Source organism: Myotis lucifugus, unplaced genomic scaffold (assembly GCF_000147115.1).
Source record: "Myotis lucifugus unplaced genomic scaffold, Myoluc2.0 scaffold_111, whole genome shotgun sequence".
Lineage (NCBI taxonomy): Eukaryota > Metazoa > Chordata > Mammalia > Chiroptera > Vespertilionidae > Myotis > Myotis lucifugus.
Genome location: NW_005871159.1, coordinates 2,762,458 through 2,777,857, shown reverse-complemented (window position 1 = coordinate 2,777,857; position 15,400 = coordinate 2,762,458). Strand labels below are relative to the sequence as shown.

The 15,400-nt window shown below is 41.4% G+C and overlaps 1 protein-coding gene across 1 annotated transcript in view; it reads left to right on the top strand.

The window, feature by feature from the left end:
* Nucleotides 1-15,400, top strand: part of PKHD1 (PKHD1, fibrocystin/polyductin) — a 385,419-nt gene that overhangs the window by 1,577 nt on the left and 368,442 nt on the right. The window contains exons 2-8 of the mRNA XM_023757718.1: nucleotides 54-131; nucleotides 1,325-1,469; nucleotides 4,526-4,634; nucleotides 8,577-8,634; nucleotides 11,835-11,913; nucleotides 13,183-13,257; nucleotides 14,784-14,848. Coding sequence (XP_023613486.1) covers nucleotides 54-131; nucleotides 1,325-1,469; nucleotides 4,526-4,634; nucleotides 8,577-8,634; nucleotides 11,835-11,913; nucleotides 13,183-13,257; nucleotides 14,784-14,848 — 609 coding nt within the window. The remainder of the gene's footprint in view (nucleotides 1-53; nucleotides 132-1,324; nucleotides 1,470-4,525; nucleotides 4,635-8,576; nucleotides 8,635-11,834; nucleotides 11,914-13,182; nucleotides 13,258-14,783; nucleotides 14,849-15,400) is intronic.

Genomic DNA, 15,400 nt, shown 5'->3' with positions numbered 1-15,400 from the left:
CGGGAAGCTGTGATGATCTGACTCAAAGCAGTGTTATTCTCACTTAATTATAGTGCCTTGCCAGAGTTTCCACATTGAACCTGAAGAAGGTAGCATTGCAGGGGGAACGTGGATCACAGTCATTTTTGATGGTAGGTTTGTGTCTTACCAAATACAAGTTTCTTAATTATTAATCTAAAGAATTCTAAAGAATATGAGTCGGTGGTGTTTTTCCTTGTCTAAGGACAGGTGTAAAAGAGGGCCTGAAGGGAGACAGTCCAACTGACCAGCTTCTGTGTTTCCAGATGATCACGTGTTAATGTCACAGAAGCAGAGTTCATTATAAGCTGTGTCCACTTTCTTTTATTTTTTTAATTTAATATTTTTATTGATTTCAGAGAGGAAGGGAGAAGGAGGGGGAGAAAGAGTTAGAAACATCAATGATGAGAGAGAATCATCAATCCGTTGCCTCCTGCACACAACCTGAGCATGTGCCTTGCCCGGGAATGGAACCATGATCTCCTGGTTCATAGGTTGACGCTGAACCATGGAGCCATACCAGCCCATGTCCACTTTCTTATCCCACCTGTGGGGTGGATGGGACTCTAGGGACCCTCAGTGAGGTATGGAAGCACTTGACATACATAGCACTTGGCAGTGTGTCCCCCCAGAATCTTGGTTATCTTCCTTGTAGGTCATTCAATACATGGGAGCTTCTAACCATGGCTTATGTATCCATCCCTTCCACAGTAGAGAGTAATTTTGAGGGTTGAAATATTCTTTCCTGGTTTAGGTGGATCAACTTGAAGAGATAAAACATTTTATATGAATTTACAAATGAACACTCATTTACATAGCAGTCATAAATGCCTTGGGAATGAGGAGCATTGATTTAATCCAGTGATTCCCAAAGTGGGCACTACCGCCCCCTGGTGGGCGCTGCAGCAATCCAGGGGGGCGGTGATGGCCACAGGTGCATTTGTTTTAACTTTTTTTGTATTACCTTTCTATTCTGAGTTCAATAAATAGTTTCATAATTTCAAACTTCAATGTTTCTAATTTACACCTTTCTTTACTATATTTTATGAAAAAGGTAGAAACATTAATACATATATCTTTCTGTCTAATTGCTATTAAAATTTTTAAAAAAAATTAATTTCCAGGGGGCGCTGAGTAATATTTTTTCTGGAAAGGGGGTGGTAGGCCTAATAAGTTTGGGAACCACTGATTTAATCCTCAGGCTAACTCAACGTCTCACATTGCCCCCATGTGGCCATGTTTTTATATTCTCCTGTGCGGGTTATGACTCTGCTCAGCCTGAGAGTCCTCTTTTCCTTATGCTTAGATTTGGAGTCCAGTCTCCTTTATCCCACCAATGGTTCTCAGCTGGAAATACACCTGGTGAATGTGGCTGTGCCTGCACTGCCCAGCATCCCCTGTGATGTCTCCCCTGTCTTCCTGGATTTGCCGGTGGTGATGTGCAAGACCAGGTATAACTCCCTGAAATAAGATCAGACAGGACAAGTGCTTTGCTTATTTCAGTCGTATTTTGGTGGCAAATTAGAGCCACTCCTGCTGTGGCTGCAATTATTTGCTATAGTCTTTTAAAATGTTCTATGTGAATATGTTTCTTAAAAGGTCCTTATCAAGGCTTAAAGGAGGGTGAGAGTATGGTGGAGAATTTTGAGATATTTATAAGAAGGAGCTAGATTGGGTTTCCAGCTATTTAAATTTTTTTTTTGCAAGAAGCTCTATAGTTATTACTAGTAGGATTTCAATAAGTGGTTCCATTTTGCTGTCTAAAGAATCCGTCTTTTGAAATAGGCATAATTTTAATGACTGTGCATAAACCCAACACCAGCTAGAAAGGAAAGTTGCTTTAATCCTCTCAGTGTGTTTGCTGAGTTTGTATAGCATTCCAGGTAATCTATTGTTCTACTCAAGTTTGTGTTGACCTATGAAGTTTATACTAGTTCATTCTTTCTCTTCTCATGTGTTAGAGATGCTTCATAAAAGTGGGTCATTGGTAGAGAGAAAAAAACATGGTCATTTCCTTTCATCTTGTGTTCCTTCCTCCTCCATCTCTCCTTATTGAAATCCTAATCAACCATACTCCAAATGCCACCTTTTTTCCTGATCATCCAATTGAGTGTAATCTTTCCTTTCATTGAAAAGGGGACAATTAAGGGCTGAAATGGTTGCAACAGCTTTGAGAAAGGAGCATCTTTTAGTAATTCATCCACAAGATGTGTGTGTGTGTGTGTGTGTAAATCTTTTTGTGAAGGGGGATATTTTTATAATTTACACAAAAGCATAGCATGTGTCACCCTAGTGGCCCCTTTCTTCAGCCCTATGTTTCTCTGATACTGATGTCAGTTGCCCACTTGTCTGATTCATCCTTATAGAATCAAGTTCTTTGAGGACAGGGGGTGTGTTTAACCTCACTTTGGAATCCTTATGGTGCTTAGCCCAGTACCTTACAAGTTGAAGATGCTCAATAGATGTCTGTTGAACTGAAATCTTATAGCACTACTATTGGTTTTAACACTGGGATTTATATTTCCCATAGGTTTTATGATATATTTGAGCATGTGTATTCCTGCAAGAACTTGCTGTGAAATAAGTCAAAGCTCAGAAGATTCACTTGTTTAATCTTGTCAGTCCTAACATACAAATAATGTACCATTCATTTTATACCATCTTTTTAGAGAAAAAGAAGTACTAGTTTTTTTCAATGTATTCCATTGGAAGATGACTGTCAAGTTCAATTACCATTCAAGTGTAAAAAACATATTGTATGATCAATGAAATACTGTCACACTCATTATCATGAAAAGACTTATCTGCTCTCACAAAACAGACATTATAACATCTAAATCAGCACTGCCTAATCAAAATGTAACATAAGACACAGATATAATTTAAGATTTTCTAGTGGCCACATAAAAAAGTCAAAAGAAACAAGTAAAATGAATTTTAATAACTCAACATATCCAAAATATTGTCATTTCATATGAGTCAATATATAAATTATTGAGATACTGTATATTCTTTTTTTTTGCATATTAAATCTTCAAAATCCAGTGTGTAATTTACATAGAGCACATCTTAGTTGGGATTAGCCACATTTTAAGTGCTCAATAAACACTTGTGCCTAGTGGCCAGCACATTGGACAGTGCAAATTTAAATATTTAAGGTCATACTAAAAGATTTTTGATGAGAAGGTTTGCACGGGAGGCATTTCATAAAGCTAGCTTCTTATTCATCATATTTCCCCTTATACAAATCAACATAAATGGCAGCCTCAAAGAGGCAAAGAAATTGCTGTGATACTCATGAAATTAGGAGAGAAGGTCTGGGATTCTCTCTCTTTTTTTAAAAAAGATTTTTATTGATTTCAGAGAGGAAGGAGAGGGAGAGAGATAGAAACATCAATGATGAGAGAGAATCATTGATCAGCTGCCTCCTGCACGCCCCACACTGGAGATCAAGCCCACAACCCGGGCATGTGCTCTGACTGGGAATCAAACCGTGACCTCCTGGTTCATAGTTTGTTGCTTAACCACTGAGCCACATCTGCCAGGCTGGGATTCTCTTGTTGGAGATGTGAAGTGTTTATGGGATGCTTAGATGGTTATGAAGTCAATAATTTTTTTGGCAAAAGGTAAAATCAATGCCTTTTATCATAAAGAGCCTAGGATTCAAGCCCCACTTTGTCCTTCACCTGCTGTGTTCACACACATAAATCTCTTCATCTCATTGGAACTGTCATTTTTTTAAAAAATGGAAACTAGCAATGTCCCTTCCAAACTTTTCAGGACTTTTTAAAAATTTAAGTTACTTTCAATTAAAAAATCATAACCTCTTTTGCTGAAGGATTCAACCTTTAGAGTCTAGTGGGTGAGTGGATATAGGAGGTCAAAAATAGAATACAGGAATCCTTGGTTTATTGTAGAAGACCGAAGAAACCCAAGCGACACTTAGAGAAATGGAGTTACACAGCTTTATTATGCCGGCGGTCTTAGAGTAGTTGGGAGTTGCCTCCAAAGTCTGAGCAAACCAATATGGTGGAAGCCCTTCTTTTATCCCCTTTTGGTTTCTTTGCCCCCCAAATATGGATGGGGACTTCTGGACCTTTCGTGAGCTTTGCAAAAAGCCCCGTGGGTTGGGATGGGGGTCTTGAGATCATATCTAAGGGCCTGGCCTGGTGCCAGCGCTGATAACCCCCTCTGGGGTTGTGTAGTGTTCATGGTTTATGGCCTCTGTAAAATGTGAGCATTTAGGTAACAGGTCTTGCAAGACCAGTTTGTAGAGGAAAGGGGCAGTGACTTAATGATAGGTTATCAAGGATGTACATTAGATTTCTGGCACAGATTCAGATTGCTAGCCCGCCCAAATATCAGGGTTACATTGGAATTAGCCTTTTAGCCTTCTCAGGTTAGCTCTGCTGCACAGGGGCAGGGAGGAGATTTGAAGTGGTCAGGTGGGGCTGCTAGTTTTGACAATTCAGAGTGATTCACAAGGATTTCCACTGTCTGTCCTCAGGTCTCTGCTGTCCCAAGTACATGAGGGCATGTACCACCTCGAAGTGCACTCTGGGGGACAGGTGGCAGGCAGCCCAACTGCAGGACTACCAGACAGCTGTTCTTTCAAGGTGGGTTCTAAGGATGGCGAAGTGTTTGCCTGGTCTGAGGGTGTGCTTGTTCTATTGACAAACAAGTTATAAATGAGGCAGGGAGTCTGCTTTGCCAGGGTAAGAGGAAAGGTGGATGATAGTTATGAGGTTTCTGAGACTACACTAATGAAAGATAAGTATTGAGTGCTGTATGTCTTTATGCATGTTAATTTAACGATCACAACAATTTTATGGGGTAGCTATTTATTATCCTGATTTTATAGATGGGCAACGTGAGGCTTAGGGAGATCACATAATTTGCCCATGTCATAAAAGATTTGCCTATTAAATGGCAGAACTAGGATTTGAACCTGCATCTGACTCTGATCCATGTCTAAACTGAAGCTCAGAGGAGCCACAAAAATCACCAGTGTGCATCAGCATTCCATTGTACAGCTGCCAGCACTTTGGGTCTCAACATGGTGAAGGGACCCAGGAACCCAAATTCTACCTTCCTCTCTACCGCACGATTGATTTCTATACTCTTTCTAACCCTAGAGCAGCGGTTCTCAACCTGTGAGTCGTGACCCCTTTGGCAGTCAAACGACCTTTTCACAGGGCTCGCCTAAGACCATCCTGCATATCAGATATTTACATTACGATTCATAACAGTAGCAACATTACCATTATGAAGTAGCAAAGAAATTAATTTTATGGTTGGGTCACAACATGAGGAACTGTATTTAAAGGGCCAGAAGGTTGAGAACCATTGCCCTAGAGTGAAAGTTTCTCCTTTAAGCTCAGAGCTGAAAGGAAACAGGGAGGGAGAGAGTGAGAGAGGGAGAGAGGGAGAGAGGAAGAGTTTATGAGCTAATGCTTGACTTATTTTAGAGACTCAATATGCACACTGGGGCTTCATGTTCCGTTTGGTTCAGTGTACTGTCCATTTCAGATTAGTTTTACACCAAAATAGACTCTGAAATATAGGTCCCAGATTTCTCATAAAAGGTAGAGCTTTGGCAGTGTTCCTTTGACATGTCCTCCTCATTGGGAGCCTCTGTTTATGAAAGTACAATTCAGTCATTCCTCAGTGCTCCTTTAGAGCAAGACTTCATCCTCTAAATTCTCCTCTAATGTGACCCACATTCGATATAGGCAATTCATTTTTCAATTTTGGAATTTGCTGTCAATTCACATTTACCAACTTGTTTCTCACTCCAAGAGAATCTTCCTTTCCAGAATTTTGCTTCTGCACATAGGCACAGAAAGGAAAAAAGCATTCCTTCTTACTAAGACCCGCATCACCACCTCTAGACTGTCTTAGTGACTCTAACAGAAAAGAGATGGCGGAGCATGCTCCTCAGTCACTATACTGTTTTGGCTTTCACCCCAGCTAGTAGTTTTCCTACTTAGTAAAGCTTGGAAACAAGCAAAAGGGGAAAGAAGAGAAACAGTGCCTAAAATTGCACATTGAAGAAAATAAGTCCTTCAGTGGTCCAACCAGCTTGGCGTGTTGATGAAAACTCACCGGGGGATGCAGTTAATGAGAGCTAAATAAAACACGGGGGTCTTTTTGTTTTGGGATTGGGACTGGGGGAACCGTGAGCATTAAAAATTAATCCTACCTCGCCGGTCCACTCCAAAGAGCCTGCTGCAGGCACTGACAGGTTCAACAACTCACAGGTTTATCAAGCAGCTGGTAGCTGTGGCTTTGACATTCTAATCCCCTGCTTTTCCTCCCCCCCACCTCCCCCACCTCGCTGATGATCTGATTTAGTCTCAAGGATCAGCATGTGGTCAGCTGGATTTGGAAGCTCATTAATTTTTCACGTTGTCATGTCTCTAGCTTGGTGGGTGACCAGGGGCTTGTTTCTCTTAGAAATGTACCATTTTATGTTGTGTCAGCTCAGAGAGAATCACAGGTGAAGCCTTTTTGGAGGTTGAACTCTGAGCCTGCCCCACCATGAATGGGGAATTGAGAGGGGGTGATGAAGGAATTGCTCTACCCATTCCCCTTCTCCCCCAACTTCTGGTGGAAGGCTTACAGTCTAAGTGGTAGATTTTAATATCTCAAGTTGGAAATCAAGAGGTATGTGTCCTTAGTTGATTTGGACTTGGTTGTTCCATTTGCCCCAGTTTCTAACATCGGTGAGGAACAATGACCATTCGTCTATTTCATGAGGCTCCTATGATAAAGTCCCAATGGAAGTGACGATGGTATGAAGGGAAAACCGGTGGGAGATGAAGGCCTGGGTGCAGGAAGAGGTTGGGAGGCGGTGGTGGTGATTATGTGCTTGGCAGGTGTATGTGGAATTAACATTAATCTTTATCTTTGGTGAGATGGAGCCAGCTCCCAACCGGTGAAGTCACTGCATTCTTATTTTGACCCCTGACTCTACATATTTTCTGTGAACTATTTTCTAACCCTTTCCTTTAGAAATGGAGAAAATTAGTCTTGATGGCAAACGGCACAGCTGTGTGGATCAATACCTAAAATTGCACTTGCCAAGCCTTCAGCAGCTTTGTGGAAGTGTCTGTTGATTCTTGATGTCTGATTAGGGCTGTTGATTAACGAGGGATTACACTTTGGTAACATTCTCCTCGGGAAGGTGGACTCCTGTGGTGCTGGAAGCACTCCAAGCAAAACAATTTGCTGTCTTTGTTTTGCAAATGGGAAGCAGGGAAGCACTGCAGATTGTGGGGAGCGATTGTGGTGGTTTAGGCAGATAGAGGAGTTTGGGAGAATTGGTCTCATTCTGGGAGAGTCCTTACCTCATCGTCACACCTTGGCCTGGTCAGTCCATTCTTAACGCTTTACTTCTTATCACTGGCCCTGACTGAAACAAATTGATCTGGGACTAAGTCACATGCCTATAGGCAAGCTCGAACTCCTGGAATTGTCTCATTCTCTCTGCTTCCAGCGGTTCTCAACCTGTGGGTCGTGACCCTTTGGGGGTCGAACGACCCTTTCACAGGGGTCGCCTAAGACCATCGGAAAACACATACATAATTACATATTGTTTTTGTGATTAATCACTATGCTTTAATTATGTTCAATTTGTAACAATGAAATTGGGGGTCACCACAACATGAGGAACTGTATTAAAGGGTCGCGGCATTAGGAAGGTTGAGAACCACTGGCTTAGACAATCTATCCATCATCTCAGATGGGGCCTCTCCATTCACTCACAAAAATTTGAACGTCTTCTGCCTACCAGGCTGTGCACAGGAATACGACAGTGACTGAGCCAGGCATTGTACCTCATGTGTGAGGTTTATGGTAAGCAGATGAAGTGCTTTGGAGGCACTGCCAGGTACGAGGCTTCACAGGCTCCCACCTCTCCATCTATGCTTTTCCCTCCTTGAAGAGTAATGTTGCTTCCCATTCCTTGAATCATTTGAATCATTTTCCTCCCAACAGGCACCTTCCATGTTCCCAATAACTACCTTGCTTGTGTGCATCTCCAACTTCCAATTTTTCGTAGTTTGCTAATTCCCTACCATAATGCTGGCTGATAATAGTTTAAGTTGCAATTCTTTCCGCTTAAATAAACAAATTATTGTGTAGAGAAAAAAAAAACACCTTTCAAGGCTCCAAGATACCAAGTTACAATAATGGAATGAAAAGGTTGGTATTTTAAAGTGTGGGCTGCCTACCTTTCCTTCTGGTAGAACGTGCTCCTGAGTCTGGCAGGTAGAAACACTCTTGCCAAAGTTTGGGCAACATGGTACAAGGGTGCGTTCTTATATGACTTTTATTGAATTCCTTTACCTCATCCATAGAAGAGCTGTAATGATATCTGCCACTCCCGTTTTACAGAAATATTACAAAAATAAAAAGAGCTAGATTTAAGATGGTTTGAGGAAATATACCATTTACTACCTTAGCTGGACGCTCTGTGAGGAATGACTTGTGCTTCCTGTGCTTGTGGTGGTGAGATTCTAATGAATTGCTCACTTGTGATAACATTTTCTGAACAGTTTTCCAGGGCACAGACACCCATTGTTTACCAAGTGAGTCCACCAAGCGGAGTTCCAGGTAAGACATCTCCTACTAAAATAGGAACACTTGTGAATCCCTTTGCCAACAACGCCTGTTGCAAATTCCTCTACCCAGGTGGGTAGTCTCCCTAAATGGGAAATTCCAGCTTCTTCTGTGATGCTGTTTTGAAAATAAGTGGTCTCTGGTTTATTTTTAACCTGGTTTGTTTTCACCTCTGGGCACTTTTGCTCTATTAGTTCACTGATAACGAAAGGAATCCCAACACGAAAAGAGAGGCAGCAAAATCAAACCAGGTGCTGCCAGAGAATGGAGGAAATAGAAATCTTCATTGCTGTGACTTAATAACTCGCCACATAATAGCAAAGCTTTATTGAAACTTACTGTGAACCGGGTTCTGTTCAAGCTTTTGGCATATATTACATTATTACATCCTCACAAGAACCTGATGCTGTAGGAACTGTTATTATTCCCATTTTTCAAATGAGGAAATAGATACCAAGAGGTTAAGTCACTTGCCTAAAGTCATCCTGCTAATAAGTGTACAGCTGAGATTGGAACCTAGATAGTCAGAAACCAGACTGGGCCCATATGCCCAACATTTTGTCCTGTGTTGAGCAGTGTTGGATACCACATGAAGATCATTAACCCTGATCCCTTATCCTGGGGGTTTGTGCATGAGTTAGTTCACAGATATGCAAAGGCCAAGAGGCTAGGAGAGAAGGCGAGAAAGCTGGGGGATTAACATTAAAGAAGTGATTGCAACCAAGAGATTCAGGAACCGCTAAACCTGCTTTCAAACGAAGTCGTAAACATAGCTAGGATGATATATAATTTGCTGTTTGATTCTTGGCAAAGTCTTACATGTATTTTAGGTTTCTTTAATTTGTTCAGGGTTTCCAGATGGGAATACAAGTTGCCAAATTTTTATGTGTGGTTGTGTCTAAATGCATAAACTAACTGGTTGTTTTGAATGGCTTGACTGCTCAAGAATGCCAAAATGAGCATCTGAGTTACTAAAAAGTGTTTGTACATCTGTGTGTGTATATATAGGCACAGTTTCAGCTTTACCTTATTAATGCAGTTTATTCACAGATCTGTTTATTTCCATTTGTCTGAATAATCAGCACATGATAATGTTTTATTAAAAAGAGATGTGGTCTATGAAAATCACATGCAGACATTTGGAATCCTGCTGCTCTGGGTTTAGAAAGGCCTGTTTAGATGGCAGAAGAAGTCTTGTTAGGGTGAGGCATGATGAAGGAGCCAGCCCTTAGAAGTGTGAAATGGGATGTCAGCTGGTACCCAGATCTGTCAGACCCATTTCTCCCACCGAGTTTGACTTCCACACACTGTCTCCTCCACCTTCTGGGGGAACAATTGGTGACTGACCTGCTTGGAGTGGTCCCTCTGGGCAGGATCCACCCGGCTGCATCTTTGAAATCACTTTCCACACGATTACTCTCATTTCATTTGGGAAGGCTGCCCAGAGTAGCAGCCAGGGAGATGGGGGAGGTGGTGGGGACAGGAGAGTCGATGTTTTATGAGCAGTTGAATTTCTATATGTGGTTAACAGTCGTTCACTGTGACGCAGAATCCTCCAGCCTCACAGTCTGGCTTAGCCATTTGTCAGATTCGGTTGGTCTTTCTCTCTCTGTTTAGAAACAAAATAGAAACTCACAAGAATTCTTAATTTCTACAACCTGTTAGTAGTTTCTAAAATTATGCTCTTCAAAGCTAGAAATCATGTCCACCAAAGTCAGGACGTCGGTAATTGAGCCCTACTAAAATGAAGGAGAATTATTTTGCTAATTGTTGGCAGTAGCAGAGACCTTCAGACAATAGGCTTTTGCCAACTCTCTGACCTTTGCCTAAGTCATTAGGTTTCCTCTCTTTCTACCCATTCACCTGTGAAGTGGGTAATACTTCCTGGAAGGTTCTCATTGTTTCAATACAGTCATCTACTGTGAAGGTGACAATTACATGGTAATGTTCTTTCAAGGCCACTGAAGTCCTCTGAATTCAGTGACCTCATGAACCCCATAGGTGCCCTTCTCTTTTCTATTTTAGAAGTTTTACCTCCTGATCCAACACGTCTCTCATGTGTAAACATTGTAGGTGATGATGAAAGATGACAGCATAGATGGTTAAATTCTGTAATTCTTTGAAAGGCACATTCTTCCAGGTTGGGGGTTGCGTGGTGATCTTTATTTAACATCATAACCTCGCTGTGATGTATTTGCTTAAAAGTTGCCTCCTGCAGGTCCACAGAACTGAGTTTAGCTGTTTTTCAACTATGGAAGTGACCAGCTCATGTAGGGCCCCCGAGCTCTTTCTGAGAAGGGGCTACTTTAGATTTCTTCCCCTACTCCTAGAAGCAGAGGGGCTAGGGGTTGTACTGAAGTGTGCCTTGCTGAAAGGAGACCGCTGATGCCTGCAACTTCATTCATCTTATGAACTCAACAGAGGGGAGTATTAAGAAAAAACTTAATACCCAATGGAAAGTCCTGCAAGTCACATAGAGAAACCCCACAGAAGTCACCCATGTTTCAGCAGGCAAGGCACACACCAGCTGTTTGTGGATCCCCAAATTACCCTACCTTTGAACATGAGCACATTAATGAAATGAACAAGACATGTGATTGCCCATAATTCCGCTGCTGTCTCATGCCCTTTCTTTTAGTTCCGGTCCGTTTTGGTCAAACATGATATTTATCTTTTGTACTCTGAGATATGGAAAAAAAGTTTAGTATCCCTGAGTACCCATCCAGGTGATAGGAGCCTCCTCATATCACAGGAGTTCATATTAGCAAGTGTCCAGAGGAAAGTCTCATGAAGCGTGGAGCAGCCCGAGGCATGCTGCTCTTCAATCCCACATTGGGTGGATGGCCTACACACAGGCAAGCAAGTAGAAAGGAGCCATGTACAGAAACCGGCTGCTCCTCTTAAAAGCTTCCTGCTTCATGGGACTGTGAGGAAGGCCCACTATTCCTTCTATGCAAGATACATAGAGTATTAAACTATAATTGCAATCAGTGGTTATTTTAACCTTGCTGATCAGTAATATTAATCAAAGGATCATGATCCTTTCCTGTTGTACAGTTTATAAAGAAGTAAATATTCTGAATCATGACCATCTTGGCCATATTGAAATGTATAAAAAGAAATACAGTTTATGTTATTCATTTAGAGTTTGAGCTAAGTATATTCGATTTTTAAAAATCTTCTCTACTAAACAGGACAACTAATACATGTGCATGGCTGGATTATCACTGGACAATTGGAAACCTTTGATTTTAATGCTGAGTACATTGATAGGTAAGCGTATGTTTGTTTTGACGTACAACTAGTTACAAATATGCTGTATTGTTTCCTGGGGCCGGCTTCACTGATAGCAATAAATTGTAAGCAGTTGGCACAGAATTACTATTTTCCCTCTTTGCAGTTTATGGTCCCTGGTGAGCTGGGCTTCAGCAAACTTTGCTAATGTAATTGCGACTGGTCGATTAAGTTTGTCCATTTATTTACTGACAACTAGTCACTCTGGGCTCAGTGTGAATTATACTGTAATTGCATCTGTGGATTTTCTTTTTCCATTCTTCCCCTTCCCCGTTTTGTTCCTCAGGATGAACTAAATTCTTTATAAAATGGTGTGTGAACCCAAAAGACCATTAACTTCCTTGCTTGGTTGCTCTCCGTTTGTGCATTTAGAAATTCTATTAGTGTCATCAGAGGAAATACGGAAGAAGGTACTGCAAGCCATTGAGTCTTTAATGTTTTCTGGGAGTGATTAGGATGTCAACATGACTTTTTCTATTGGAAGCTTTAAAAAAATGGAATGTGATACTACTAAATAATCCATACCAGAAAGAGAGGAGAATAAGAAGGGAGTGTTGAAGGTGGTTATTTAACCTATGAAGCAATTCCAGTGAGAGTTTACAAAGTAGAAGGCACATAATCTTACTATATGCTCGGCTGAGTAGATTCTGTATACAGTGTCTAGTTTTTCCTTCACCCCCTGGACAGGGTGGGCCATCCTCCTCTGTTCAGCTTCCTCTCTTTGATTCTTCCCTAGTTGAAGAGAATGAGACTCGAGTACTCTCAAGATTTACATTTCTGGCATTCAGTAATGGTCAACTTGTCTTGAAAGGAAATTGATTTTCCTGTGGAAGATAGAAGCCCAAAGCACACCATTGGCAATATGCCTTATTCACTACTTGGTTCCATTTTAGCCTTGGTCTGGGAAGCAGCCTTTGAAAGGGGGAGCAAAGGCATAAACTCCTCTATAGCTTTGTGTAGACCCACGATAGCCAATGTGGAGAGGATGAAGATTTTTCGGGAGAGAAGAAATGCTCCCTCTGCAGTGTGAGAGGATGAACCATGAAACAGTGTTGTGCACCCCTACCTTCAGGCTGAGAATTTGGTTCAACATGTCCTCAGGGGACAGACTTCACCCACTGCAGTAATACTCCATAAATCCAGAGGAAAATGTTCATAACAATGTTTTGTCTGAATTTTGCCTGGAATGCTTGCTGGAAGCATTGCATACTATTGTCTCTTGTCTCCCCCACCCACTTTTTTCCCCAGCCCATTGATCTTGGAAGCTCAAGGAGACTACTGGGTCACTCCTTGCTCTCTTGTAAATAGGCAGACTGGAAGCTGGTGAGTGTTTTTCTTGCCAGTATATATGCTTTTAGGTTCTTCCACCTGCGTAGAACACACACACACACACACACACACACACACACACACACACCTATTTTTAAATACAAATTACCATAATTGTTGAATGCTTTGTCTTTAGACTCTGAAAAAGGCACAGTAATTAATTCAAAATGCAAATTGAAGTGATTCTGAAACCTTTCTTGAAAACAATAGCTACTTCTTCCTAAGTCAGTGATGGTGAACCTATGACACGCGTGTCAGAGGGGACACGTGAACTCATTTTTTTGGTTGATTTTTCTTTGTTAAATGGCATTTAAATATATAAAATAAATATCAAAAATATAAATCTTTGTTTTACTATGGTTGCAAATATCAAAACATTTCTACATGTGACACGGCACCAGAGTTAAGTTAGGGTTTTTCAAAATGGTGACACGCTGAGCTCAAAAGGTTCGCCATCACTGTCCTAAGTGCTTACTGTAGGCCACGCCCTGCTCCAATGCTTTATGTTTAAGCCGCTCAGTAACCTCGTGAGTACATATAGTTATTAGTCTTACTTGATAGCTAAGGAAACTGAGGCACAGAGAGGTTAAGTAACTTGCCCAATGTCTCACAAAGAGAAAGTGACAAAGGTAGGATTTGAACTCTGGCTGACTTTTCAGCCTCCAGATTCATGCTCTTAACCACTATACTATAATGACTAGCTAACAAAAGCAACTACTATATATATTTATTTATTTCAATGACAATTTTTAAAATGTGTGTCTACATACTTACAGTCCAGATAACCAACATTTTTGCTGGATTTTCACTTTACTCTAGACCAGTGGTTCTCAACCTTCTGGCCCTTTAAATACAGTTCCTCATGTTGTGACCCAACCATAAAATTAATTTCTTTGCTACTTCATAACTGTAATGTTGCTACTGTTAGGAATCGTAATGTAAATATCTGATATGCAGGATGGTCTTTGGCGACCCCTGTGAAAGGGTCGTTCGACCGCCAAAGGGGTCGCGACTCACAGGTTGAGAACCGCTGCTCTAGACTAAGTGGATTAACCTCCCTTTGAGGTCATCACAAGAATTATGCCCTGTAGCTTAGTTTTTTGGACTAGCATTTAGTAGAGCCAAATTCTATAATGTGGTTTCTTCCTGGTGTCTTAAGTTTGTCTGCCCAGGATTGTCCTTTTTTGAGTTCACTCCTGCCAATAGATTTTTTAAAATAAGAATTTTACTATCCTTGTCATAAAATGGATTTTGGAAAGACAGGACTGAGTGGAGGGTAGGAGTAAGTAAAATGTCTCTCACACTGTGTTTTTCACTGGTGGCAAATGAGATGACAACCCTCGTTAGTAGTGCCCTAAGCATCTGTCCCAATGACCTCGTTTTGCTTTTAGTATCTACCAACTTTCTCTGTCTAATTTGCTATTATTATTATTATTGCTTTACTTTTATGACTAAAGACTTAGAGCTTCTGAACTGAGTTGTCTGGGAATTGTCACCCAGGTGTTTGGTTCTTTCCCTAGCTACCCCCTTCAGGAAGACCATGGTCTTGGCACTCTGCAGTGCCGTGTGGAAGGCAACTATATTGGTATGTTTGCGAAGTATCAGCTTTAAAGTCTTATTCATTTCTTTCTCTATATGGGGAAAAAAACCATTTCAAGCATTGGTTCTCATGAGGATGATAATAGTAACTACCATTGTTGAGAACTCCCTACAAACCCTATATATATGCCCAGCCAGTGTGGCTCAGTGCTTGATCATTGACCTATGAATCAGGAGGTCATGATTCGATTCCCGGTCAGGACACATGCCCAGGTTGCCGACTCGATCCCTAGTAGGGGGCAGTCAGTCAATGATTCTCTCTCATTGTTGCTGTTTCTATCACTATCTTCCTTTCCCTTCTCTCTGAAAGCAATAAAAACAAAACAAAAATCATATGTAAAGAAGTTTTAGCCGAAACCGGTTTGGCTCAGTGGATAGAGCATCGGCCTGCGGACTGAGGGGTCCCGGGTTCGATTCCGGTCAAGGGCATGTACCTGGGTTGCGGGCACATCCCCAGTGGGGGATGTGCAGGAGGCGCTGATCGATGTTTCTCTCTTATCGATGTTTCTGACTCTCTATCTCTCTCCCTTTTCTCCTG